Source organism: Colletotrichum higginsianum, chromosome 8 (assembly GCF_001672515.1).
Source record: "Colletotrichum higginsianum IMI 349063 chromosome 8, whole genome shotgun sequence".
Taxonomy (NCBI): domain Eukaryota; kingdom Fungi; phylum Ascomycota; class Sordariomycetes; order Glomerellales; family Glomerellaceae; genus Colletotrichum; species Colletotrichum higginsianum.
This window is the reverse complement of record NC_030960.1, coordinates 642,074-667,537: the sequence shown is the minus strand read 5'-3', so window position 1 is coordinate 667,537 and position 25,464 is coordinate 642,074. Positions and strand designations below refer to the sequence as shown.

At 56.8% G+C, this 25,464-nt stretch overlaps 12 protein-coding genes across 12 annotated transcripts; 7 read left to right on the top strand and 5 right to left on the bottom strand.

Annotated features, from left to right (window-relative positions):
• Window positions 1-228: 228 nt before the first annotated feature.
• On the top strand, window positions 229-2,215 carry CH63R_11216 (Integral membrane protein; the record flags this gene model as incomplete). Its single annotated transcript, XM_018306190.1, has 7 exons — window positions 229-354; window positions 424-562; window positions 636-820; window positions 896-1,051; window positions 1,131-1,504; window positions 1,582-1,649; window positions 1,713-2,215. The coding sequence occupies 7 exons, from the start codon at window positions 229-231 to the stop codon at window positions 2,213-2,215; spliced, it is 1,551 nt and encodes a 516-aa protein (XP_018153031.1).
• A 1,170-nt stretch (window positions 2,216-3,385) lies between these two features.
• On the top strand, window positions 3,386-4,576 carry CH63R_11215 (C6 finger domain-containing protein; the record flags this gene model as incomplete). Its single annotated transcript, XM_018306189.1, has 1 exon — window positions 3,386-4,576. One exon carries the CDS (start codon window positions 3,386-3,388, stop codon window positions 4,574-4,576), a length of 1,191 nt encoding a protein of 396 aa, XP_018153030.1.
• Window positions 4,577-6,829: 2,253 nt separating this feature from the next.
• CH63R_11214 (uncharacterized protein) lies at window positions 6,830-7,238 on the top strand (the record flags this gene model as incomplete). The annotated part of the gene is made up of 2 exons (XM_018306188.1): window positions 6,830-6,855; window positions 6,974-7,238. 2 exons carry the CDS (start codon window positions 6,830-6,832, stop codon window positions 7,236-7,238), a joined length of 291 nt encoding a protein of 96 aa, XP_018153029.1.
• Window positions 7,239-7,290: 52 nt separating this feature from the next.
• On the top strand, window positions 7,291-8,852 carry CH63R_11213 (uncharacterized protein; the record flags this gene model as incomplete). Its single annotated transcript, XM_018306187.1, has 3 exons — window positions 7,291-7,646; window positions 7,702-7,982; window positions 8,062-8,852. The coding sequence occupies 3 exons, from the start codon at window positions 7,291-7,293 to the stop codon at window positions 8,850-8,852; spliced, it is 1,428 nt and encodes a 475-aa protein (XP_018153028.1).
• A 360-nt stretch (window positions 8,853-9,212) lies between these two features.
• CH63R_11212 (Glycoside hydrolase family 76) lies at window positions 9,213-10,832 on the bottom strand (the record flags this gene model as incomplete). Its single annotated transcript, XM_018306186.1, has 3 exons — window positions 9,213-9,809; window positions 9,929-10,170; window positions 10,253-10,832. The coding sequence occupies 3 exons, from the start codon at window positions 10,830-10,832 to the stop codon at window positions 9,213-9,215; spliced, it is 1,419 nt and encodes a 472-aa protein (XP_018153027.1).
• A 740-nt stretch (window positions 10,833-11,572) lies between these two features.
• CH63R_11211 (Mitochondrial chaperone bcs1) lies at window positions 11,573-13,489 on the bottom strand (the record flags this gene model as incomplete). The annotated part of the gene is made up of 1 exon (XM_018306185.1): window positions 11,573-13,489. One exon carries the CDS (start codon window positions 13,487-13,489, stop codon window positions 11,573-11,575), a length of 1,917 nt encoding a protein of 638 aa, XP_018153026.1.
• A 2,002-nt stretch (window positions 13,490-15,491) lies between these two features.
• CH63R_11210 (FAD binding domain-containing protein) lies at window positions 15,492-16,320 on the top strand (the record flags this gene model as incomplete). Its single annotated transcript, XM_018306184.1, has 2 exons — window positions 15,492-15,905; window positions 15,976-16,320. The coding sequence occupies 2 exons, from the start codon at window positions 15,492-15,494 to the stop codon at window positions 16,318-16,320; spliced, it is 759 nt and encodes a 252-aa protein (XP_018153025.1).
• An 815-nt stretch (window positions 16,321-17,135) lies between these two features.
• CH63R_11209 (uncharacterized protein) lies at window positions 17,136-18,064 on the bottom strand (the record flags this gene model as incomplete). Its single annotated transcript, XM_018306183.1, has 2 exons — window positions 17,136-17,626; window positions 17,704-18,064. The coding sequence occupies 2 exons, from the start codon at window positions 18,062-18,064 to the stop codon at window positions 17,136-17,138; spliced, it is 852 nt and encodes a 283-aa protein (XP_018153024.1).
• Window positions 18,065-18,729: 665 nt separating this feature from the next.
• On the bottom strand, window positions 18,730-20,583 carry CH63R_11208 (Het domain-containing protein; the record flags this gene model as incomplete). The annotated part of the gene is made up of 2 exons (XM_018306182.1): window positions 18,730-18,802; window positions 18,857-20,583. The coding sequence occupies 2 exons, from the start codon at window positions 20,581-20,583 to the stop codon at window positions 18,730-18,732; spliced, it is 1,800 nt and encodes a 599-aa protein (XP_018153023.1).
• Window positions 20,584-21,045: 462 nt separating this feature from the next.
• CH63R_11207 (Methyltransferase) lies at window positions 21,046-21,987 on the bottom strand (the record flags this gene model as incomplete). Its single annotated transcript, XM_018306181.1, has 2 exons — window positions 21,046-21,874; window positions 21,965-21,987. 2 exons carry the CDS (start codon window positions 21,985-21,987, stop codon window positions 21,046-21,048), a joined length of 852 nt encoding a protein of 283 aa, XP_018153022.1.
• Window positions 21,988-22,597: 610 nt separating this feature from the next.
• CH63R_11206 (Duf396 domain protein) lies at window positions 22,598-23,367 on the top strand (the record flags this gene model as incomplete). The annotated part of the gene is made up of 3 exons (XM_018306180.1): window positions 22,598-22,667; window positions 22,735-22,968; window positions 23,033-23,367. The coding sequence occupies 3 exons, from the start codon at window positions 22,598-22,600 to the stop codon at window positions 23,365-23,367; spliced, it is 639 nt and encodes a 212-aa protein (XP_018153021.1).
• Window positions 23,368-24,520: 1,153 nt separating this feature from the next.
• CH63R_11205 (uncharacterized protein) lies at window positions 24,521-24,805 on the top strand (the record flags this gene model as incomplete). The annotated part of the gene is made up of 1 exon (XM_018306179.1): window positions 24,521-24,805. One exon carries the CDS (start codon window positions 24,521-24,523, stop codon window positions 24,803-24,805), a length of 285 nt encoding a protein of 94 aa, XP_018153020.1.
• Window positions 24,806-25,464: the final 659 nt, after the last annotated feature.

Below are 25,464 nucleotides of genomic sequence, written 5' to 3'. Positions count from 1 at the left end.
CCGAAATCGTGGGACTGCGACCTACTTATCCCATGGGCCCGGCACCTTGAACAGAGAATATCAGATCTGCGTTTCCTGAGACGCCGAGAGAGCCCATCTATATCTTGTCTTGTGGGAATCATGTCCCGTGACACCGGCAACGCATTAACGGGCTGGATGATATTGTTCAGGTCATAGACGGCATCTCGGTGGTCACCTGGTTCCCGAAATCTTTGTTTCACATCAACAATGAAGAGCCTCCTGAGGTGGTCGCTCGTCCTGCTGCCGTGGGCAGCCGGAACAGTCCTCGCCCAGAACAGTACCAACTCCTCCATCTCCCCGCTGGAACTCGTGTCCCAGGTTCCGCAATGTGCTGTGAGTTATCACATCACCGCCGTGTCCAACAGTGTTTGCCTTCTAGTTGTAACTGACTCCGACCAACAGGTTTCTTGCGTCACAAGATCGTTCCTCGCCTCGGGCTGCAGCCTCGACGCACTCGCCCCCTGTGTTTGCACCAACGTCTCGCTCCTGAAGGAATTGTCTGGATGCGTGCAGTCATCCTGCAAGTGGCAGGAACAACTCGGTGGGTGCACAACCGCACAGCAGGATATGATATGGGGATTGGGTCTTAGCTAACACCTTGAACCTTCTACCAGAGTTGTCGTACTTGACGGATGATTTGTGCGGCCCCTACCCACACCCGTCCAGAGACTTGGAAATCAAGGTGGTGGTTGCGGTGTTGGCTGTGATCACATTCCCCATCGTGCTTCTGAGACTGCTCTCGCGATGGATCGTGGCAAGTGGCCTGCAACTGGACGACTGGATGACGCTTATGGCAGCGGTAAGTCAACTCCGTCCATGAACCATGATGATGGTAGAGGACTGACTGACTGACTGGTGGTTCAGGTCCTTTTAGGCGCAACTCTTGGGTGTGTTGTTACGAGTACGTCTTCAGAATGGCTCTTTGGATTTCAGACACCCGTCGCTGACATGCGCTTGCATAGCTGCCAACCTCGGATTTGGTCTTCATTACTGGAACGTCAACGCAGCAAATGCCCAGCTTATTCTTCAAGTAAGCCCCCCCCCCCCCCCCCCCCCTCTTCTCATCCATCTTCTTAGGATAGCGGAGCTTGTACTGACGGAATCCCAAGCTGTACTTCGCGGTGCAGATGCTGTACATCGCCGTACTCGTGCTGGCGAAGCTATCGATCGTGGCCCTTTTCGCCCGCCTCTTCCCCGACCGCAAGTTCCAGGTCGTCAACAAGCTCGTCATGGTTTTTCTCATCGGCCACGGGGTGGTCTTTCTCTTTGTCATCGGGTTCGAATGCACGCCCATCTCCGGGATCTGGGACCGCACCATCCCGCGCAAGTGCGTCAACCTCAACGCGGTGGCGGTGGCCAGCTCGGTCCTCAGCATTGTGGAGGATATCGCCATCCTTGCGATGCCCATCCAGCAGCTCAGCAAGTTGCAGCTCGGGCTCAAGAAGAAGATTGCGGTGGGCTTCATGCTCAGCCTGGGATCTTTGTAAGTTTGCACACTGTCGGCTAGTGAGAAGTCGTCATCAATCAGAATACTGTTTGACTAGTGCTAACCTCTGGCAGCGCGTGTATTACTTCCATTGTTCGTTTGCGCTGGCTTATGATGTTTGTCGAGTCGTATGACACCACATGTAAGTTCTCGGTCCCAAAAAAAGACTTCCTGACCTGCTGATCTAACCGTCTGTTCTTCACAGGGGACAACGTCGACATCGTGACGTGGAGCATGGCTGAGATTTCGTGCGCTCTGATGTGCGGCAGTCTACCAGCACTCCGTCCTCTTTTCAAGAAGATCCCGGGTCTTCTCACCACCATACGCAGCACGCATCACACTGCCGAGCGCAAGGAGACGGTCGACAGGGGTAGCAGCCTTTTGTATCTCCGTGACAAGGACCTTGCATCAATGCCACCGACTCCCGCACCGGAGCCTTCGCCGACGGAATCGGAGGGCTCGTTCATGATCAAAATACACATCGCCGAGCAGCTCGATCCCAGGATGAAGCCCCTACCGCCACCACCATTGCAGCCGCTTACCTATCAGCCGCCGTGGAGAGACAGCGGCCTACCACTAACCCCCAAAACGCCCAAGACGCCCAAGACGCCTTCGACACCTATGAGTTCCCGGAGTTTCAGGAGAGAGGCCAACGCAGACTACGAGTTGGACCTGAGAAGTGTTGTGAACACAAAGACGTGGATGTAGAGGAGTAACGGCAGCGCGAGACACAATACCCCATCACAAAAAGCTGTGATTTGATGATGTTTATACCCCATTTGATTTGGATTGACGACTTGTTGGGCACCAGAGCAACGATTTTCGCTCCGGGGGGCCAGAGTCCAGGGATTTGGTTGCGCAGGGAGGGGGGGGGGGGGGGGGGGGGGGGGGCAAGACAACCGAGGCTGAAAACCTCGAGACAACTACATGTAATATGTAAGATTGAAATACTTGAATGTAATCAAAACATTGTAAACCCCCCGAGATTCGCCAGTTGAAGAGACAGATCTTCAGGGTCCCAAAGATAAGGACGAGGATGAGGACGGGGGGGTGTCTAACGAGACTTGGAAGACTGTCAAGGATGGCTTTGGCCAATCAAAGAAGAAAGTAATTTTCGGACAAAATACGAGAAAACGGCCGAAGCTCCGAGACGGGCGAGACCCACGGAAGGGGGGGGTTCGTTCAAAGGGGCCGTGAACTTGGAGAATTCACCCTCTCCCTACGACCTCCTCTTGAGTGTGTGTTCGTACACCTAGAGATGCCCCGACAACCCCAATGCCTAACCCTTGGCCCTTCGTATCGGGCACTACACGACGTCATAGACCGAGCCGCCCGACGTAGGAATGGACGCCATCGTTCCGCCTAGAGCCCCGTCCGCCTAGAGCCCCGTCCGCCTCTGCCGCCCGAACGAACCCGAATCCGACGTCCGAGGACCGCCGCCACCGCCGGCGCGATCGCCAACGATGAGCGAGGACGACAACGAGAGCAGCTCGAAATCGCCGGCATGCACCGCGTCATCTGCCGAAAAGACGGGAGGAGGCGGAGGAGGAGGAGGCTGCTGCTGTGGAACATGTCGCAAGAAGAAGAGGAGGTCGCATAAGAAGTCTCGCAATGGGTGTCAGAACTGCAAAAGAAGAAAAGTCAAGGCACGTTTCCCCCCGATCTTCCTATGCGGGAGGTCATTCTATGTCGACATGCCTCCCCCACCCTCCCCCTGGAGTGTGCTTGGCCTTCTTGTTGACGCCTCTCTCTCTCTTTCTCTCTCTCTCTCTCTCTCTCTCTCTCTCTCTCTCTCTCTCTTCACCTTGGGCTGATTGTGTCTGGAATCCATAGTGCGACGAGGTCAAGCCCGAATGCGGCAACTGTCTACGATTCTCGATGCACTGCGACTTCGCACCGCCGCCGCCAACGAACCAGATCTCCCCGTCCCCCACCGCATCGTCGCCGTTGACGCCGCCGCCGAGAAAACGGGGCCGTCCCCGAAAGGATTGGGATGCCGTCCCGAAGCTGCCCGGCCCAAACGACTCTGGCTCCGATGCGGCCCGCATACAACGCACACCGGCTCCGTCGTCGGGCGAACCGACCTTCCCCTCGCTCCTGAACTCCGGCGACCTCGAGCTCCTACACCACTACATGTGCCACACGGCCATCACCTTGGGCGAGCCCCATGTATGGCGCGAGCACGTCCCGAAGCTCGGCTTCAAGCACCACTACGTGCTTCACATGGTCCTTGCCATATCGGCGCAGCACCTCGCGAGGCTCCGGCCAGCGCAGGCCCGCCACTACGAGACCCTCGCGGAGCGACACTCGACGAGCGCCTTGCCGGCCGTGGCGAGCCTCATCCCGCGACTGGACAAGGACAACTGCCAGGCCCTGTACCACACCACCGTCCTCGTCTGCTTCTCGACGTTCGCAAAGAAGCCGACCCCCGGGCATCTCCTGGTCGTTGCCGAGGACGGCGAGGTCCCGTGGTGGGGGCTCATGCGCGGCGTCCGCATCGTCGTCCAGAACGTCGGCATACAGACCATCATCTCAGGCTGGCCCGACGAGAGCGTCACCTTTGAGCAGCACTGGACGCACTGCCCTGCCCTGCCCGAACCCGTCCACAAGGCGGTGCTCTGGGAGACCCGCCTCGAAGAGCTGGCCGATCTGGTGGCCACCACGGCCGACGCCGAGCGGGTGATGTTCACCGCCTCGCTCGGGGCGTTGAGGGACTGCTTCAGGATGACCTTCGGCACCGAGGCCGAGCCCGAAAAGCGCGTCCAGGGCCGGTTCGAGATTGTCATGCGGTGGCTGTACAGCATGGACGACGACTTCGTGGCCCGCCTGCAGCAGAGGCAGGCCCTGCCCCTTATTCTCCTGGGCCATTTCGCCGTTCTCGTTCAGCTGCTCGAACATTTCTGGTTCATGGAGGGATGGGCGGAACACCTGCTGAACGGGCTGTTCGTCGCTCTGGATCCTCAGTACGCCACCTGGCTCGAGTGGCCTGCTCAACAGATCAGACGGACTGGATCTGGATCCGGGTCTACCAACCGCGGCGTCCTTTCGGTGCAGAGGATGATTGACTGAGAGGGCATCTTTCACCGTGACACCCATGGGCCTTGGCCGCGTCGTCGTACATCCACCACCCTCTCTATCACAAACCGAGCCAAGTCTCACGAGTGACCGCCGACTCCTTCTCCAACCAGGTTATCTGAATGTCATCATTGCGGCAGCCCGGACACGATGAGGCCGTCTCAACGCCCATGTCCGGCACTTGTCGGCGCTGAAATGCGACCGAGAAAGCCACGCTTACCTCCCAGGAAGCTCCGGCATTCTCTCCCCCCACCCCCAACTTGGAGGGCCATGATGCTAGGCTCTTTCAACCGCCAAAGACGTGCTGAAGGACTCCCAGAGCTTACATTTCGTGCGCCTCTTAAATAGCTATGGCGTAAATCTGGAACTCGAGGGCTGATTCCATTGTCTTGGGAGTTTTCCACTCAAGGCCGTCCTCTGCCGGTCAGCCCAGCACAGAGGAAGCACTGCTCAAACTTGGAACTTGGGATACCTCCACAGCTGACACTCTCAAGACAAGATTCTGACTCTTGTCAGACTGCATGATGGATTGATGGTGGATTGGATGGCCATTCGGGCCCTCGATGATGAACCATTCCACCACGCCGTCGAGCCTACTAGGGAATCCGAATCGGGCCAAGGATCCCATGTGTTCTATGCACGAGAGCGTGCATGCGTGTCGCTCGATCTTCACCGCACCACTGGGAACATGGCCAGCCTGTCTCCATTCCTACTCTACCAGCTATCCGGAACCGAATGCTGCGGCGCAGTAACCAGGTTTTCGGCGCGGGGAGGGGGGAAGGGCAGATCGGCTGTCCGGTGGACCGGATCCAAGCCAGGATGCCCGCGAGGATGCTAGGAAACCTTGTTCAAGCCAAGGGATGGCCAGCCCATGTACTGGACAGCCGGTTATGGACCACATACATGTATTGTACATACTTGGATATGAGGAAACACATATCCATCATCGCTAGAGAACATCCCCATGCCCCCCATGTTGAACAGCCAGCCAAAATCAGCCAAGCTCCGGTCGTTTGCCCACTTGTTTGCGCAATCCTTTATTCCTATTAATCACTCAGCCTCCGCACTGAATACGGTTTCCTTGACCGCTACTCTGCCGAAAGCTGGGGGCCTGAAGCTCCCTCGACGTCCCCAGAACCAATGCGACTGTTCCTCCCCTTGCGACAATCGTCCTCCCCAGCCCCTTTGTGACGGTCAGCGTTGTCTTAGATCGCCCGCATGAGCCCCTGGTCACGAGACCGTAGGCTCGGAACCCAGAACCACATGGGCTGTTCCAAGTAGAGAGCCTCTCGTCCATTGAGCAGCCCAAAATGAAAGGGGGAAAAAACTTAAATCAGGCGGTGAGGTAGTTTGTTCATCGGCATCCCGGAACTGCGATGCTACGGAAGGTTCCAACACTGTGAGATGGAGGGCATTTCCAGACTCCCGGTCCCTGGGTGCGCCTAGCGCCATTGAGTTAATTCTCCGACGGCACGTCCATGTCCATGGGATCACCGGTTAAACAGCGCTGGGCGAGTGGACGTTGATCTAGGGGGGTAGACACAAGCTGGAAGAGCAAATCTCAACGCTTGTTTCGGTTTCCGAGTTCGGGAGAGCATTCCTACACTACTAGACCAGTCTGGACGTGATGCCATGGCGGGCGGATGGCGTCTAGACCTCGTCAAGACGCCAACTAGTGAGCAATTTGTCCGGGTATATATCAAGCCTCATCCATGTAAAGCCATTCTAGAAGAGAGGTCGTCTTGAAGGCATTCAATTGATTTTTTTTTGCGGTGTTGAATAGAGCGAGATTCAATGACTTCTTGCGATCTGACTGCCACCACACCTTTTTGAGATCCAAACGCCAAGACATTTGCCATGAACCGTGAGTGAAGCCGTATTGTACAACCTCGATGAGCCCAAAACGCAACAATTCGTGTCCTACTTGACCGGTGACCCCTTCAGAATATTCTGCACATTTTCACGCCTCTCTGCCATTCTCATTTGCGACCAGCCGCGCTTGTTGGCGGTGGCGGACGGGGTCGGGATGCCCTGATCGCAATTGCGATCGAAGATTGCTTCTTAGTCGTAGGCCGCCCCCGTTGAGCCATGGATCGCGCTCTCTCTTCCATTCCCATCTCAAACTCGTCTCCCTGACTTTGTCTACTCGATTACTTCTATTACAAGTCTTTCCGTCATCCTGTAGCCCGTCATTGTGCTCGTGTCTGGGTTGATGGCCACTCTTCATGTCTACCTGACCTAAACCGAATGGTGCTCGACAACACGCCAAAGAGGTGAGTTATCACCACCCAATCGGGCGTGACCCGGCCAGGAACCTAGGCCGCGGGGAGAGCGCTAGGTAGTCCAGAGTTGAACTGAACTGACTTTGTCGGTTCGGCCAAAAAACAGCAGATCTACGAGATCGCAGGGTCACTACACTCGGCAGCAACAGCCTTCATTCTCACTTGGCTCGGTTGTTAAGGGCGACCCCAAGTACATCGGACCAAGCAACCGACTTACAGAAGCCTGGGTCAAGGAGCAGCAAGCAACCTTCCCGGCCAACCTCATCAAGCTCAAGACCGAGGCCAAGGTCACCGAGCATCGGATTCAGCACATTTACCAGATAGGAGAGGAGGTCACCGAGAACCTCGCAGCTTTCGGAGTAACATCGAAATAAATCCCAAATCGTCAACTCACCCCTTTCCCCTTAAACAACCAGCACAGCAGCCATGGGTGAGAGTAGCAAACGAGTCCGGCAGAGAAGCCGTGAGTCGGTCACACATGGCAAGGCAAGCCAGGTGTTGGAAGTCAAGCGGCCGAAGCTTGCAACAAACGTGCCTGTCCAAGTCACTCAGCAACCTACGCCTCAGTCACCCACGGGGTGGTCCAGCATGAAGGACTTCCTGATGACTGAGCTCAGGAGGGAGATGGGACTCCCCCTGCACCGCCCCCAGTGCCAGGACAACGTCGACGAGAAGAGCGTCAACCTGGCTTGTCCCCTATTCATCAGGGACCCGGCCTCTTTCACTCACGTCCGAAACTCTTGCACCGATGGAAACATCAAGGGCGGCATCGGCAAGCTCATGTAAGTCCACGGACCCCACGCGCACCAGGCGGGCATGTCGACTTACACACTTTAGCGAGCACATCAAGAGAGTCCATCTGAGAACCGACAAGCAGTGCCACAACTGCGGAGTGCGGTTCAGTTCGAAGCCGGCAGAGTCCAAGTCGTCCCACTCGCGCAATTGTACCAAGATCTGGTCGCCCCACGAGCCGCCGCTGCTGTCAGAAGCCCAGCATCGGGTCCTGGACGCTCTCTCCGTGAGGGCCAGCGGGCAGTCGCTCGACTACAAATACCGTCACAAGCTTCTGATGAAGCTCTATCCCGGCCAAGAGGAGTGGGCGAAGAAAGTGGAAATCTGTAAGTCGACGACTCATGGGGGGAGTTCCCAGAGACCCAGACTCAAAACGAGCGTTGCTAACACCCGAGGGAAAAAAAGACCACGACGCCTATTCCCCCTGCCTTCTACCAGCACAACTCATGTTTGACGCCATGGAAAGGGCCGTCGACAGATGGGAAAGGGGTTATACTACCCACTACGACTCGGACGGAAGCGACGCCGACTCGGACAAGTCACGAGAGTACCGCCGGCTCTCGCGGTCGAGCCCCAGCGCGTCTTCAACGGACGCCTCGAGCGCCTATCCTCCGGCCAGCTCCGGGGGATACAGCCGGAATCTCGGCGCCGGCAGCGGCTACACCTCGCAGCACACATACCAGACATCCGAATACCAAGACCAGAGCTGGGGCATGGACAACATGTCCCTGACCACCGACTCGACGCAGCACGCAGGCACCGACCTGACGATGCGCAAGGTCCGGGGGGCCAGCAGTCGACCGGTCGACGGCGACTACGCCGGCATGCAGCTCCCGGCGGACTACCAGAGCTACGCCCACTCGGGCACGCTCGACGACTTTGACGACCTCGCCAGCTCGTCGTACATCGACTCCTTCGAGCCCGTGTTCGACGTCGTCTCCACCGTGCCCTCCGACTACCACTCCTACACCCTGGACGCCGACCAGGCCTTCCCCATGGACTACCCGGCGCAGGGCCACTACGCGAAGGACACGATCAACCCGAAGGACATCCACAACACGCTGATCGGGATGGGGCCGCCGGCGGCGATGCCGCGGTACCTCGTCGAGAACGAGGAGGACTCGGGCATCGTCCTGCACGACACGCAGGAGTACTTGGGCTTCGCAGGGCAGCAGACCAGGAGGACTCACAGATGAAAGTTTTGTTCTCTGGTCTGGAGGGGGTCCTTTTTTTCTCATGATTATGACGGTTTTGCTTCTTTTGTACCTATCTTTGTGGATCTCGGGCATGCATGTGGCGGGACAAATGGGCGAAGCCAGGGGAAATGTTTTTTATTTACGTGGGCGCAGAAGGCGGGCATACAACGGTTGGGGGGGGGTTCCCTATCATTATCCATCATTGCTTATTCTCGGTTACATCAATTATATCGATGCATATTTGCAGCTCGTGCCCCTGAAACTTGTGCAAGCGCTGGATGGGGGAGGCAAGCTGCTCACGCGTTCTTTGCTGGGCATGACAGATGCTTTGCCAGACTCGTCGTCGACTAGACCAACGGTCTAGAAGGCCCATGTCAAAGTCATCAAAGAGCCAATCAACAGAGACACGCCCATATCGACTCCGATGCACCCAGCCCCTGAGGGAACGGTTGGTTTCGCCGGCGAGGCCGTCCCCGAAGCAGCGCTGGGTGAGCCGTCCTGGCCGGTCCCTTTCGGACCGCCGGCTCTGTCGTCAGCTTCGGTGATCGGTGCCCTGGCGTCTGAGATGAGCAGGTTAGACACCGCGGCGAGCACATTCACCGCCTCGCCCGCGCCCGTGGTCTTGTCGGTGGCCTGGGGGTCCGAGAACGTCCCCTCGGCCCAGTAGAACCCGCACCGGTTCGTGAGGCCCGACGAGCCGGACACGCACTGCTTGACCGCGGCGTCGGCGGACGTCTTGAGGACGGGCAGGACCGAGCCGGCGAGGAAGGGGGCCAACTGCGTGGCGGACGACAGCCAGCGGTGCACGTAGCCCTTGTACCAGAGGATGTCTCCCGCGCAGGTCCCCTTGCGGCCCTCGCAGACGACTTCGAAGGCGGTTCCATTGTGGAAGAAGGTCTCCAGGAGAGACTCGGTGAGCTTCTCGGTACGTTCGCGCCAGACGTCGGAGCCGTTGGTCTAGATTCTCGTCAGCTGAGGGGGGGTTCTGGGCACACACAACACACACACACACTCTCTCTCTCTCTCTCTCTTTCTCTCTGAGGGGACATAGTATACTAGAACAGGTGGAAACGAACGTTGTTGTACATGAACGCGGCGCCTTGGACGAGCATGGCGGCGTTGTAAGACACTTGGGCCGTGAACATGTGGGTGCAGTTATCGGCGCGAACCCCGTCGTACACGGCCCAGTTCTCGCTGTCGATCAAGCCGACCTGGGAAAGCCAGTCCCAGGTCTTGTCGGCCCACTCCGAGTAGGTGGCGTTTCCGGTGAAACGGCCGAGACGAGCTCCCATGTTGAAGAAGCACGCGTTGGAAGCCGCTACACGCAGCGTCGTTAGCCTCTCTCTCTCTCCTCCGTCCCCCCCCCCAAAGCGCCGAGCTTGGCACTCGCGAGTGCTTACTGTTCTTGACGTCGTAGCCTACGTTGGAGAAGGGGATCTGCCAGCGGAGACCACCGTTGCACGTCTCGTCGTGACGGTCCGGCGATGCCTGGGTGGCCCAGACGGCCTTTGCAAGATCGATCCACGTGGCTTTCCCGTCCACGGTAGGGAAACCGTACTCGGCGGCTACCAAGGCGGCCGTTCCCCAGAAACACTGATCATCGTTGCCGATGTTTGCCGTATGGTTGGGAGGCATATAGTCGTTGTTCGGGCCCGTCTGGTGCAGCATTCCCTTGGCGATCGTGTCCGTGTAGGCGTCATCCCCGGTTAGGTGCCAGTAGTCGAGATAGGTGGCCCAGAAGCTGGCGCCTTGGTACCACCAGTAGTCGCCATCGTCGTCGTAGAGCGGGGGTCCCGGAAGCAAGCCCGGGATCTGTCCGGGTTCCTCACCTTTGTAGAAAGTCATGGCGTCCTTGGCGAGTGAGCGTGCAGAGTCCACAATGTTGTTGCGGGTATCAATCTTGAGCTCGGCGGCGGCGGAGGGCAAACTGCCCAGAAGCAGAAGAGCTCCTGGCAGAGCCAGAGTCGGGGACATGAACATGTTGGCGATGCGAAGCGATGTTGCCGTGAGTCAAGAGTAGGCTGGGCAAAAAAGAAGAAGAGAAAATGAACAAATGTGAAACCAGTGAGAGTGAGTAGCGAGTGTGGGTGGGAAATGAACGTCTAGAGCTGTTGAAATACGACTTCCATAACTCATAAGCGAGTGGAGGGACAATCGGAGTTCCGCCGTCCTTGCGTGGTCTGATACGAGAGACAAAATGAAGTAAAAGTGAGAGGTTTCGAACACGAAGAGAACAGACGTGGACGACCAAGAGGAAAGAAATAGGGTTATCCAACTCTAGCCGGGCAAAATAACCCCTGCTGTGCCGCATTCGCTACCCGCTTCGATCGATGCCTGCTTGGCGTAGCCAGTATCCGTTTGTACTAAGCCTAAAACGTCGCGATGTTGTCTCGTTTGGCCTCGTATCCGTGGCGGGGAAGAGTCTGGGGATTACTGACGAATGTTTCTGTGAGGCCGGTTAATCGGAAGGCTCAGCGCTTGGTGTTATTGACGTACTGCTCCGTTCTTAGCATCCTGTCACTGCCTTGGGTATTGAATACATATATTTACATATAGACATCTACATAGCAGAGATGATGTGGTTGTCTGCCAATTCCCTTATAACCGTATGTATTATCAGAGATCTGTCGAGGTTTATCCAAGCTATGTACATGTAAGTGGTTCCCTGCCCGAAACAAATTCATGGACTTATGAGGACTTATCGTCTTCTCAACTTCTCATTACGTGCCAACCGTTGCTCTCTCTCTACTGTCTAAAGCACCATTCGTTACCTTCAACTCTGCTTCGGAGCCTTTGACGTTGGACACTTGTCCGGTCTTGGCCACATCGGCCTGGGAGCTCTTGTGCTTCTCAGCGACGTCGTTGGCCGTCTCTTTGGGGTCCTTTTTCGCGGTCTCAGCCTCTGCTCCGTTGACCCGTTCTACTTTGTTCCCTTCTCTCTTTGTGATCGGAGACGGCGAGTCCCTGCGTGCCCTCAACTTCCTCAACGTTTTCCTCTTCTTCCTCCTTGATTTCTGCTCGGCCGACGCCTTTCTCCGTCGCTGCGCCTCCTCCATGGCGGCCTTCTCCTCCGTGATCCACGCCTGGAGGCAGTCGATGGCCGCGTCTGGCGAGTTCCGGTGGCGGAGCAAGTAGCCCTGCAGCTGTGCTGGCGTGAAGATGTCGTCTGGCACTTGGCGGCTGAATCTTTCCGAGAGGACATCGAATTCCTCTTCTTGGTTCTTCACGAGGTCGGCGTCTCCCTCCGAAAGAGCTGCTGCACCTTCAGCCGACATCTGCGGCCGGTACATGCGCTCAAACATGCCCCTGGCGCTGTGGCTCGATATCTTCCCCATGTATACCATCTTGTCGATCCGCCCCGGCCTGACCAAGGCCTTGTCCAGTTTGTGGGCCAGGTTCGAAGTCATCAGGACGATGCGGCCCTCCTGGGAGGCGACCCCGTCGAGGACGTTGAGCAGGCCCGAGAGTGTGCAGCGGCATCTTCCAATGGACCTGTGGCTGTCCTTGTCCTCGTCGCTGCTGCTGTCGTCCGACGCGGAATCGTCCGAGTCGACCTTCTTCCGGCGTTGGATCCCGATGGCGTCAATGTCCTCGAGCAGCACGATGCATTTGGGGGGAAGCGCCGTGAAGAGGTTCTCCAGGTCGTTGTCGTCTCGGATGCTCGGGATGTGCAGCAGATACAGCTCGAGGTTGAAGTAGCCCGCAAGGGCGAGAGACAAGGACGTCTTGCCTGTGCCCGGCGGTCCGTGGAAGAGATAGCCTCTCCTGTAAGGGATTCCCCTCTCGGTGTAAAACCTCCTCGTCTTGTGGTTGAGATACGTCTCTATGTCAGCCACGAGCTCCTCCTTCATCTTGTCGTCAAAGTGCACCGTTTCCAGCGTTCGTATCGGACGTAGGATGGTTGTGTCCCAGGATATCTGGTGGTGCTCGTTCTTCGTCGCTCTGACCGTGATGAATGCCTCGCGTTGCTTGTCTGCGAAGATGCGGCAGTCATCGAGAAAGGCCTTGACAGGCTGGATCGCGCGCCCCAGTCGCATCACAACCAGCGGCTCGTTGCCTTCGGGAGCGGCAGAGTACTCATCGGGGATTCCGGCGTAGGCAGACCCGAGGTTCCTAGTCGGCACACGCCGCACCATGAAGAACCCACCCTTGTGCACGAACCAGGTCGTACCAAACGTCGGCAGATACTGGACAGGAATCCTCTTCTCGTGACGCAGGTCGTCTCGCTGGACCGGTTTTCGAAAGTACCACGCCTCGTTCTGGATCACCTCGGTCCGCGCCGTCAGGATGCGAGTGCCCTTCTTGGTGAGAACGTGGGCGCCCAGCCAGTTGAGAACCTCCCTGTTGAGCTTGTCTTTGCTCCCTATCGAGATCGAGGCCGTGAAGAAGCGCGTGATCCACCAGTAGATCTGAGCACCGAGATTCTGAAGGCCCGTCAGCGCTCTGGGGATCTCGCCACCGAAAGAGATGAGGAGAATGATCGTGGTAAGGTCGAGTCTGAGCCAGGTCGAGAAGAAACGTGACAAGGTTCCGTAGCCCGGAGCAGAGCGATCCAAAAAGTCGTGGAGCCCTTTGGCTGTTGAGCCGCCGGCGCCCGAGAAGATCGAGGCTTTGGTGAGCCCGGAGATGTCGCTCATGACTGCGACTGCAGTGCCAGATGCGAAGAGCGAGAACGCGGTTTGGTCGTCGGTGTAAGCAAGACTCAAGAGCTTGGGGCCAGCCTTGCTCTTATGGGATTCCCGTTCGTTATGGGACTTGAGAGACCCCGAATAATAAGAATCAGGCAGAAAGAAGGCTGCCTAAGCCATGCAACGGGAGTCTGCACACTCTTGGACATACGATTGGAGCCGTACCGACCACGCTAGCCGCTTGGGTGCAGCGACATTCCGAATGATGCATGCCTAGATGGATGTGGTGCAAGCCCGTTTCCTGGGTCTAGACTGCACCAAAAGCTGACGGGCTGCCGGAGCCAATCGTTGGGAAGACAAACAACACTTGTTGGAACACAACGGTGGCTTACCAGGCCTTTGGTCCTTGCCTACCCCGGTCTCGGCTGCAGGTTCATGTTACACAACCAACTTGGGTTTGTTCGACGGGTCGAACCATGGGTATCAGATAGAGTCCTCGCAGTAAACCATCTTCATCTGTCTTCTGAGTTGTCACCTTATCAACCTTTGACTGGTCAGACCTAGGAACTCACAGCGTAGGATTGCTGAACCCTGAACCTAAACAACACAATGAAACAAACAGCGCAATGGATGAAGACGTTGGAAGGAAACGACAAGAAAGAATGTTTGAAACTGTTTTGACGCCTAAAAACCGGTCAAAACAGCACTTGAGAACCGACTGATATCATACGACAAAGACAAACAGCTCAATCAGACAATCTGAAAGGTGTCGCCTGCTAAAAAATAAAACCCCCCCAAACTCCTAATCAGCTCCCTGACCAAAAGAAAGTTCTCGCATGCAACCGTCTAAACAAGATCATGCTAGGGTACCTCTTTAGGCCTGTATCAGAACGAGGAGAAATGTCCGGATATGCATGGCTCTCACTTTTTCAAGGCTAGCGATCCCAAGCTCAAGCGCTTGAGTCAGATTTCTTCAGTCCATAATCGACGCTACTAGTGGGGATATGCGGTGTGAAATGCGTGGGGCCTGATATCTCTCTCCAGACTAGCGGTGCGGTCGGTTTTCAAGGTCTTTGAGAACACCAAGATTGACTGTCGTGAACAGCTTGTGAAGCTGAACAAACACGAAACCATTCGGGTTCTTTCTTGACGAGATTATTATTTCAAGTACTTGGAATTGCAGAGAAGTGATTCGAAGCTTATGAAACCAGGAGCAGCCAAGCCACCGGGGCTTCTTCAAACCATCGTCAACATGGGTTGACAATTATCGCGCAACTAACCCTTCTCAAGCCCTGAACTGACCACCTTTTTTTTTCGTCTTACATATTGAATGCGCCTCAAATCAACGCCTGGAAAGGTTTTGTTCTCGTTGCCAAAGCTGCCGGATCGCCAAGGAACCTCATCGGAAGCGTCCTCAACTTCTCACAGACGAGTTCCGACAATGTCGATCGACCTTGACCATGTTCACTAGTGTATACCTCGAGATGACAGGACCCTGATCGCGAGCTTGCACCTCTCCCGATGGATCTGCATCCGGCCCCTTACTGGACGAAGTGACTCCGTTGGGAAGTGCCGCTGAAGAATGCTCCGCAACCGATGCAACTCGGGCGGCACCCATGAGTCGCCTGGACCCGCAGACAACCCCCGTAACGTCGCGAGAAACGTCTCGACTGCCGTACGCCAGGAGGAGTCCTCCAGGGTTTTCCGACTTCCGGTCTGCTACTTCGGAGGGTCGACTGCGTGTCTGTCAGGGGGTAGCAATGGTGCCACAGGGTTACATGGGCATAAAGGGGAGTTGAGAGGGGGGGAATTGGCCTGCGGTGAGCGAAACTCGATGTTGGCTTGACGAGTTTGTCAATCATATTTAACAGCATGGCTATCTCCTCCTCTCATCACCTTGCATATACCCTTACTGATACAAGCTTTCCGCATCTCTAGAAATTCTCCTACCGAGCACACCACTCTCCCTCGCTTAGCCCCTGTTCAACCAACAACTGAACCGCCAGCAATAATGTCCGCCGCCAAGCCCACTTTCGTTCTCGCGCCTGGTGCGTGGCACAAGGAGACCTGCTACTCCCCCGCCCAGCAGATCCTCGAGTCTCGAGGCTATCCCGTCGAGGCCGTTGCCTACCCCTCCGTGGGCGCCGAGCCCCCGACCAAGGGCCTGAACGACGACGCCGCCGCCGTCAGGGCCGTCCTTGAGAGACTTGCCGACGAGGGCAAGGAGATCGTCCTGGTGGTCCACTCGTACGGCGGCCTCGTCGGCGCCAACGCCGTCAAGGGCCTCGGCTACAAGCAGCGCGCCAAGGAGGGCAAGAAGGGCGGCGTCATCACCTTCGTCTACCTCACTGCCTTCGTGGTGCCCGCTGGCAAGTGCATCAGAGAGATGCTCGGCGGCCAATTCCTGCCGTGGATGAAGATTGAGGTGAGTTGGTTGGCCTGCTGAGACAGAGGTCCGAGGGCAGAGCTGGGCGGTGACTAACTGCAAGAGAAAGGGCAACTATGTCCACGCCCTGACCCCGGAGGAGGTCTTCTACCACGACGTCGAGCCCGAGACCCAGAAGAAGGCCATCGAGGCGCTGCAGCACCAGTCCGCCGTCGTGTTCGACGACGTCGTCACCTACGAGCCGTGGCACGACATCGACTCCATGTACTTCTTCTGCGACGACGACAAGGCGATCCCCCTCGTCGTCCAGCAGAACATGGCCGGCCTCCTGGGACCCAACGCCATCACGTACTCGTCCAAGGCCTCGCATTCTCCTTTCCTCTCCAAGCCCGAGGACGTCGCGGAGGGGCTGGAGATCGCCGCCAAGGTTGGGCAGGAGAGAGTCCGGGCTTAAAGCGGGCTTCCTGGGGCGTTGACGACTTAGCTGTTTGAGGCATAATCAAAACTCATGATGAATGACGATGTACTGTTCAAGAACCTGTCCTCAAAACACCTGGGATGGGGAGGGTCATGTTCGTGATGTCTGTTTTGTCACGTTCTTCTGTGCTTGGTATCGGCGGCCGGTCTAGAATCGAAAAACCTGGTTAGCCGGTGAGTGAACGAGACTTGTGCCTTTTCTGGCGCTTACTGGCCGTCTCCTGGATGGTTAATAGCATCGAAAGCCTGATAAGTGACAAGCCCCCATCCTTCTGAAGTAGTGTTCTCGCGGACGCAACCCGAAACCGGTGCGGCCAAGCCCACAAGTTCCATAAAGGGTCCCACCGATGCCCATGCCTTCATGCCCGTCATCAACCTCGAATGGACTGCCATGTTGGCCAAAGTCCGAGCGTGACGGCCAGACGCTGCAATGGCACCTTGTCGCGTGGTTGATATCCGAATCCTGTAGACTGACCGGGGACTTGAGTCGCAACCCCTTTATCCCCTGCTCGTCAACCTTTTCGACGAAGAGAGTAAAAGGAGGGGGGGACATTTGTGGAACACGCACTGCCCAGAGAGTTCATAGTCGGAAGATGCATTGTACATTAGGAAGCGTCCTATTATATAAATCACCAAAGGCCCAAGAAATAAGGAGCTGCCGAGCTTTTTACGCACCCGGCCATGAGCCGATTAAAAGACACACAAAGTACACCGAACAACATTCCATCCTCCGAAGGCCAGCAGCGAGAGTGACCAGGGTTGCTCCACCCACCAGAGAGACAATAAAACTCATCACAGTACTGATCTGGGCGCATCCCAGTGTTTTGGTTCGGCAAAAGTGACGTCCGAGTTTTCCATCTTCAATCCAATCTGCCAACGCCCCAGACCGGGCCAGAAGTTCTCGTGCTCGCCGACGATGTTACCCTTTTCGTCCGCTTGCCGGATGTCGAACCACCCCAGACTCGCCCTTTTGGAACTCTGGCCAGGCGCGATGCTGCACCACCGATCCGTTCCCGGCAGCTCGCCCTGGCTGCCGTTGCCCTCCGGAAGCGGGGGCTGCACGAGAGTGGCGTCGACGCCGACGTACTTGAAGATGTTGAGCGAGAGGGGGAACGATGGGACGTAGGGGACGGGCTTGAAGGTGGCCTGGAATAAGGGGGCAGTGCTCGCCGACGATTCCCTCACGTCGCCCGATGTGTCGTGAGGGAAGACCTTGACGCTCGTGCTGCCGTCCGAGTTCTCCTTCCATTCGAACGCGGCGAGATGCTTTGGAATGTTCCAGTCTGGTATGTGGTGTCAGCAAAATGCGCCACTGACTGAGGTGACCAACGTCTTTTAGCCCCCCCTCCCCGGTGCTCACTCTTTCGGCCGTTCCAGCAGGTGTACTTCTGGGACACGTAGATCCTTGTGATCCTCGCGTTCTTCTTCTTGACGCGCTTGCCGTTCTCCTCGACCGTGTACTCGTGGAAGCCCGGGCTCAGGATCAGCTCGTCGTACGGGCCGACGGGGCTTTCCGTGTACCGGATGATCTGAATCATGCTGAGCCCACCTAGCGGACGGCTGCCGTCCGGGCGGATGAAAGGCGAGTTCGCCTCCAGCGGGGAGTAGGTGACCGTGGGTGGATGCTCTGCCTGCGCCCTGGACACCCAGAAGCTGAAGAGGTAGACGTCGCCTTTGAGTTTCCATGGTGCAGGGACAGGGGTGATGTCGTTTGACGCCATGGTGAGTTCTGCAAGGGAGGAGTTTTGAAGATTGGACCCACGGTAAGCAAAGCCAAAAGGTAGCAAGGATGACTGTGCCCAAGTTGTGATGTTGTTGTTATTGATCAAGATGAGGGGGCGGCCGGAGAGCGATGATGATGATGTGTGGTTGAAGGCTCAGGGTGTTTGTTTGTCGAATCACAAGCTCCGGGATGAAATGACGCAGGACGACGGATGGACAGCAATCTGATGATGATGTGGGGGTATAGACGCGCTATTAGCACCTTATATCCCCCCCCCGCGCCAGACCTAACATGGCGTGTGTGACCATTTATCCCATATGATATATCATCTCGCCTCCAACCAGGGGACATTCCTCTTTGCGGGGGACAGCGCCGGGCCGGGGCCTCGGCTCTTGGCTACCCACCCGCGATCGAGTTGCCCTCTTGGGAAACGAATGCACCTTTTGGTTTGTTTTGTTGTGTTGGTGGTGTTGGGGACAACCAATGCCGTGGTGATCTCTTGTTGATGTGTGCTGCTCCCTTTTCCTTACTGGAAACATAACAAGCCAAGCACACTTCGCCATTAAGTGTTGATTGATGCTACTTACGCTAATGTATGAACGATGCGTGCTGTCTTTCTTAATCCATCAAACTCGTCAACACTGGAGAGTTGCATGCACCGCATCATATCAAACAGAGACTGGACGTGTCCTCATCGCCCGAGGCTGCTTCACCGTCCATAAAGCCATGCAGGTAGCTATCGCATTTTAGCAAGGATCTTCCCGTGCGCATCGTTCCTAAACACACTTACCATTCCCCGATCAACTCGAACCGATCCTCAGACCCCCCAACTGCTCTTGGGGGCCGGGACGTCGTCTCTCGCAGACAGAATAACACACGACTGCCGGGAAACACCCCCACGACGTCGCCCGCGTCTGCCGGGTTATCGGCCAAGCCAATGTGCCCTTTCTCCGTCGCGAAGAACGACCGTCCCGCTAACGCGCTGTAGATGGCATCGTTGTACACCTTGGCCTTTCCGTGCAGTGCATCATGAGGGGCCGCAATCATCTGCTCGTGCCATGCGTCCCAGTACATCTCGGCGTCGCATTCACCCAGCACGATGGCTCCGTGCTGCGGTCCTCTCTCCCGGACTCGAGACCCGACGATGGTCCGATGGAACGACTCGAGACTGGGGACGGAAGATGCGCCCTCACCCCGCTGTGAGATCCCCTGCTGGACGATCCTGGCCTCGATGGTTTTAATCTGGTCAAAGAGGAGGCCCTTGTTCCTGAATACCTTTGGCTCAAACGACACGAGCCATTGAATCCTGTCCAAGAGCTTGCCTTGTAGCCATAGCTTGTCCTCTTCAAACCTGGCGACAGGCTTGCTGTCTCCGCCGGCAGTATATCCATTCTGCCACAGGAGGATTCTCTGACCTCTTTTGATGGACCAATCAGGGCACCACGTCGGTAGGTCGAGGGTGCTCTTCCCCATCCTGTTGTGATGGCACAGTATTTGCAGACCGTCAGAGAGCTCGATCGAGGTCCGCACGATATCCTTGAAGAGATCTCGCACCGACCGCGTGTAGTCGGGCCTCAGGGCTGCGATCTCGCCCATGATGTGGAACAGGCTGAACACTTTGTCCTTGGGGTCCGAGGCTCCGAACCCGCGGAACCGATACAGCAGGCTCAGGGGAACGCGCTTCGGCAGTGTCGGCTTCGTCGCCTGGTATTCTTTCCGTGCCGTCCAGAGGTGGCTGATGGGCGTCGCCGCGATCTCCCTCATGAAGTACTCTTGTCGCGGCGGGATGACAGCGTTGAACCGGTAATCGAGGAGGACCTCCAGCGCCTTTCCGAACACCTCCGAGGACATCTCGACGCTCCCGCAGACGAAGACGACGGCGGCGGCGACGGAGAACTCCTGCACGACCCAGGCTCTGCTCCACCAGGGGCTCCTCATCAATCGTTGAAGGGCCAGCCTCGAGCTCTTCGCTTTCATGACGTTCAACATGCTCGTAATCCGGTCGTAGTCGCCGACCTTCACGTCTTTGGCTATGGCTTCCACCAAGGCGACAGCCTGGACGCTGTCAGCTTTTTCTTCCCCTAAGAAGACGACGACTCGCGAGGCGTATTGGTAGATCGCCCACATCCGCTGAACCTGGAGGTTGACCTCGGCAACGTCGCTCTGGTCAACACAAATCGCGTCGACCCATAGCAATCGCTCCGCCCTCGGTCTCCGTAAACAGCGCAGAGCTGTTTCGAGGTTCTTCGTCACATCGAGGGGCTTGTCGTCCAGATGGATCGTTGCTTGGTCCATCCGGTCGCCCCAGGTGTATGAAAGTGCCTCGTACGTTTGCTGGGCTCGGCCGAGGGTGAAGTCGACCAGCTTACAGCGAACCGGTTCGGAGCCATGTCCCGGGGCCACCGTCACACATCTCAGAGCCCATCTGAGCTCCCCTGGCTCAGTCTCCAGATCAGCGTCGACAAGAGGCTTGTATCTAGCCGAATGAGATGTTGGACTTGAATTCTCATAGTCCATGACCCCCACGGCATCATGCTGTAACGCGCTGGAATTGGGCAGGGTGTTGCGAGAGCTACATGTAATGTTGCAGAAAGATGATTTTGCAGAAGTTGTGAACCATTGACGCCCAATCAAGGGCTCTGGTCGACGACTACTAAGTGTGCCCTCCCCCACGTAGCATTTTCACCGCACATGCAGTAAGACGGGACCGCGGGACCCAGTTTGGTTTCTCACCAGTGGTTTGTACCCCTGAAAGATATACCTGTGCTGTCCATGACTAACGCCGTGGGTTCTCGTGTCCGTAAAGAATGCGAGAGTAAAGTGACGACGACAGAACCAAATGGCCCATCTGGTGTTCGACTGAGGGTATCTGATTCGCATTCAATATCTGAAATAGCAATGTTTTCCTGTATCCTTTTAACGCCATGCCATGCGACACCTCGCAACAAACCATCCCGAGCCCTGGGTTCCCGTCGTCTTTCAGAAGGCAACCCTGCGTTTCCGTCCGGTGTACTTGGACGTGGATTTGACGACCTTGCCCTTCCTCTCCATCTGCTCCTTCTTCTTGACGATCCACGCCTTGCTACCCTTCTTGATGTCGCCCTTGCCGCTCTGCTGTGCGTTGGCCTTCCTCCGCGCATCCTCGACGTCGACATTGTCCATGCCGTCGACGACGTTGGTGATGTCGCCGCCGCGGCCGCCCTCGGCGGTGCCGCCGACGGTCAGGACGAGGTAGAGCTTGACGTTCTTGGTTTCCGGGTCGTCCTCGAGGAGACCGGCGCCGAAGCCGGCCTTGACGGCGGCCTGGGTGATCATGTTGCGCTGGGTGTCGTTCTTCGGGTAGAACTGGCAGACGGCGCGGCCGCCTCTGCGTAATGAGGCGTAGAGTCCGTTGAAGAACCGTGTGAGGCGGCCCTCGGGGGAAGTGTCGCTGCTCTCGGCGTTGCAGAGCCACTGGATGGCCGAGATGCTGATGGCGGCGTCGAAGGAGCCGGCGCGGAAGGGCACGCCCTGACCGATGTCGGCGAGGAGCAGGTCACCCTCGACGTCACGCTGGAGGGCGATGTCGAGCATCGAGGGCGAGACATCCATGCCAACCCAGGTGTGCGGCCCGCCGTCTTCCGGGCCCTCGGCGGAGAGGATCTCGCCGGACAGGCCGCTGCCGCAGCCGACGTCGAGGATCAGGGAGGGGTGTTTGAGGTCGAGAAGCTCAAGGGCGCGGCGGGTCATGGACGCCTGAATGTTTTGGATACGGGAGCTCGTCGTGTACTTGCGGGCTTCGGTGTCATTGTAGTGGATGTCGGCCGCGCTGAGGAGGGGGGAAGAGGCTTGGTTAGCTAACATGTGTTGCCATGGCGGGGCTGGAGGAGGGGAGAGGGGAGAGAGATGTTGGACCTACAGGGTATCCTCAGGGCGCGACATGATGGGCGAAATCTGGTAGTAGTCTGGCTTCGGGTATGCGAATCAGGAGGCTACTGTCGTTCCTTCAATCCGTATAGTGCACTCAGTCTTCGCGCCGGCGCATTCAAGAGTCGGGCGGTGAATTTTGTGTCGGGGGAAAATCCTCAAAATTCGCAACTGGGGGGGTGCAATTGGTTATCGATAAGATAACGCGAGGGACTGGGTACTTTGTATGTGATTGTTTTGAGTGCTAATCGATAAGCAGCTTGTGGTGCGGTAGGGGTCGAGACTCGGACAGCACTCAGTGACGATGTCGCTTATCTCATCGACCCCGGATCATGGAATTACCCGGGCCTCCGGCGCAAAGGCCACGCTTGCGAAATCCCGACGCGCTGTGGCCCTCCCCAGTGGCCCTGCCCTGTGGCCCTGTAGGGAGAGCGTATGAGGCCAGCCACTCCCGCCCACCACCCACCGTCATAGCTTCGGAGCCCACTGCTTCCTTGTGTAAGGGAGCTTTCTGTGAGCTGGCATCACCACTGCCCACCAACACGATATTCTCTTCCTCCCTCTTCTTCCACTGCACACTCATGCTGCGCAGTCCAGCACCTCACAACACAACACTGTCGCCACCATGTGGATTCTACCTTTAGTCGGCTACCTCGGCTCCATCGTGGGCTTCTGTTTCCTCACCCTCGCCATCGGTTCGTCTTGATCCCGGGGTTCCCTTGGCAGACAGGACTAGACATGTGCTAACATGGGTTCGAACAGCTTCGGGTCTTTACTACCTTTCGGAGCTTGTCGAGGAACACACCGTCTTTGCGAAACGCCTGCTCACGAAGCTGATATACTCGGTCATTGGCTTGCAGTTGTTGCTGTGCGTCGTCGACCGGTTCCCGTTCAAGTTGACCCTCATGGGCATCGTCTCGCACATTGTCTACCTCGGAAACATGCGGCGCTTCCCTTTCGTCAGGCTGACAGATCCTCTATTTCTTGCATCTTGCGGTATGTGCATGGTCCACTAAGCACCTACTGCGTGAAAGCTCCAGACTAACAACCCGTTCACCAGTGCTGGTGCTCGTCAACCACTACCTCTGGTTCCGCCACTTCTCTGCCGCCCAGCAGCGATCGTACGCGAACATGCACTCATACTACGACCAGCCCGATGTCCCGACCTTCACCGAGATTGCCTCGTACTTTGGCCTGTGCGTGTGGCTGATTCCGTTCGCCCTCTTCGTGAGCCTGTCTGCCAGCGACAACGTCCTGCCGACGATGGGCAGCGAAGACCCCCTGCGGGACTCTTCTGGCAAGAGCAAGAGACAGGGCTTCGTCAAGTCAATCGTCGATACCGTCCTCGGTGCGATTGGTCAGGTGTTCAACACGGGCGGCTGGGAGCGCAGTTGATCTCGACTCGGATGGCAAACCCGCAGCCACGTAGGAACGACATGTAGATGAAGTATGCGATCTGTACGATAGGTTGGGACTGTAAGACTACCGTTACGAAAGGACAAACTGTTCCTTGATATGATCTAGGGCAGAAAAATAGATACCCGGGGCTTCTCTTTAGGAATGATGGCGTTTCTTTTGAAGCCGACGTTGGTACGGGGCCTGCACTGCTCAGACCGGACTCGCATGCGTGGGCCTTTTGACGGGCGATAATTGCCTGCTGGGCCGAGAAGGTCAAAACAGGATTGGGGATTAATCCATTTCGGCAGAATGGGGTTCTCGAGTTCCAGTTTCCAAGCACCGAGGTCACGTCGAGGCGACCAACTAACCAACCCAAGAACGACAAAAGGACACTGCATAAGCGAGCTCATTCTTGGGCTGGATCCAGGAACATCAGTCATCAGCGAACGGCGCCCAATGACATTTCATCACTGCGCCTGATCTTCTAGTTCACTAGACTGTCAATCCACATCGCGATCCCATCGCTTCTGCTGCCCTTGCGCGCGGTCTTTTTGCAGGGGGCACCCTCATGCTTGCCGTGCTCGCCATGTGTCTGGATCGCTGTCGCAAGGACACCATGAATCGCCCAAGACGTTCCTTGCAGTAGCGGCTGCCGCTGGTATTGAGTAGGAGTTGCACAAAAAACCCTTGCTTCCGAATACGCCGGGTCTTTTTGAACCGACTCGCCTAAACCACACCAACATTCTCGCCCATGTGGCGAGTCTTGGCCATCATCGTCGGCTTCCCTGGCAGCACACACCTTACACGCCCGATCTGGCCGTGACGCGATGCACATATATAAAGGTCATGGGGAAAAGTAAAAAGTCCAACAAAAAGACCCTGCCGGCGCTGCGTGCGGGTTAGAGGAATGGACCGCCTCACCCCTCACTCCTCGTTCCTCAATCCTCATTGCCATGAGGAAGAGGATGAGGATGAGGACGAGGATGACCAGTCTCGCAAGAAAATATAAAGCTACGATGCGACTTCTAGTTGACTCACTTGGTTGCTTGTTCGCTCGCCGATTCTACACATCGCCAACGCCCAAGTCCTCCAGTCACACTTCAAATCGAGCACAACAAGCGCAGGTCTCTTTCACCCCCAAACCCTCAAAATGCCTTCGTCCCCGAACCAAACTCAATCCCATTCCACGTACGAATCGGTTCCTCGACCTCGTCGAGACCAGACCCCGCAGACATACACATACCAACAAGCCGGCGCGTCGAGCACCCTCAATGCTTGGCTCTCGGAAGCCGATTCGAAGGCGCCGTTCCACGCCGTCGGTGGGTACCGGCCCATGACCACCGCTTCCGGCAGCGGTGCGAACATGTGGGGTTCGGCGCCGGCCCCGAGCAGCACCGGCGCGACGTACGGCAGTGGGCGCAGCGCTCATAGCTGAAGCCCGCTCAGATCTTCGAATAGGGGAGCAAAGGGGATCGGGTATAATTTTGGAGTTTATTTCTCCTTTGTTTTTTCTTGGGCGAAGGACGACGACCGCGATGATCCACCTGTAACACATCTTGGTGGCGCTGGAACCTGGCCAGTTTGGGCAATTGGGTATCGGCTTGGCTGGGAGTTGACGATATCATGGGCAATTCATACTAGACGAACGTTGAAGGGCGCCACCCCTGCGCAATAGAAGATACTATGAGACCAAAGACATCCTCTGTCTCTCGCTCGCTGCCGCCAACTTGTCTGCTGTCGAGCGTCCCCCTAATACCATCTGTTCCAGGACATCCATCATGGGGATAATATGGGTTACAGCCGTTAACTCCGTTGCTTCCTTCTCGTTCTTCACACCCTCTGGTGCCTAACAGAGAAAAGGTTAATACTAACTCCGCAGACAGCACGATATGGCCCTGGGGCCGGTTGAGTGGAGGAGGCATGGCGAGCTGAATGTCAGAGCCGGGGCGGCGTGGAGCACGATGTGATGCTGTGCATAGTAGTGTTTGAGACCGACTCTAGTAAGGTACCAGCGGCCGTGGCTTTAGCATTGCAATGGGCAGGTTGTCATGAACCTCGCGCATAAGAGAACGAGATTCCCCAGGCGATATCTCA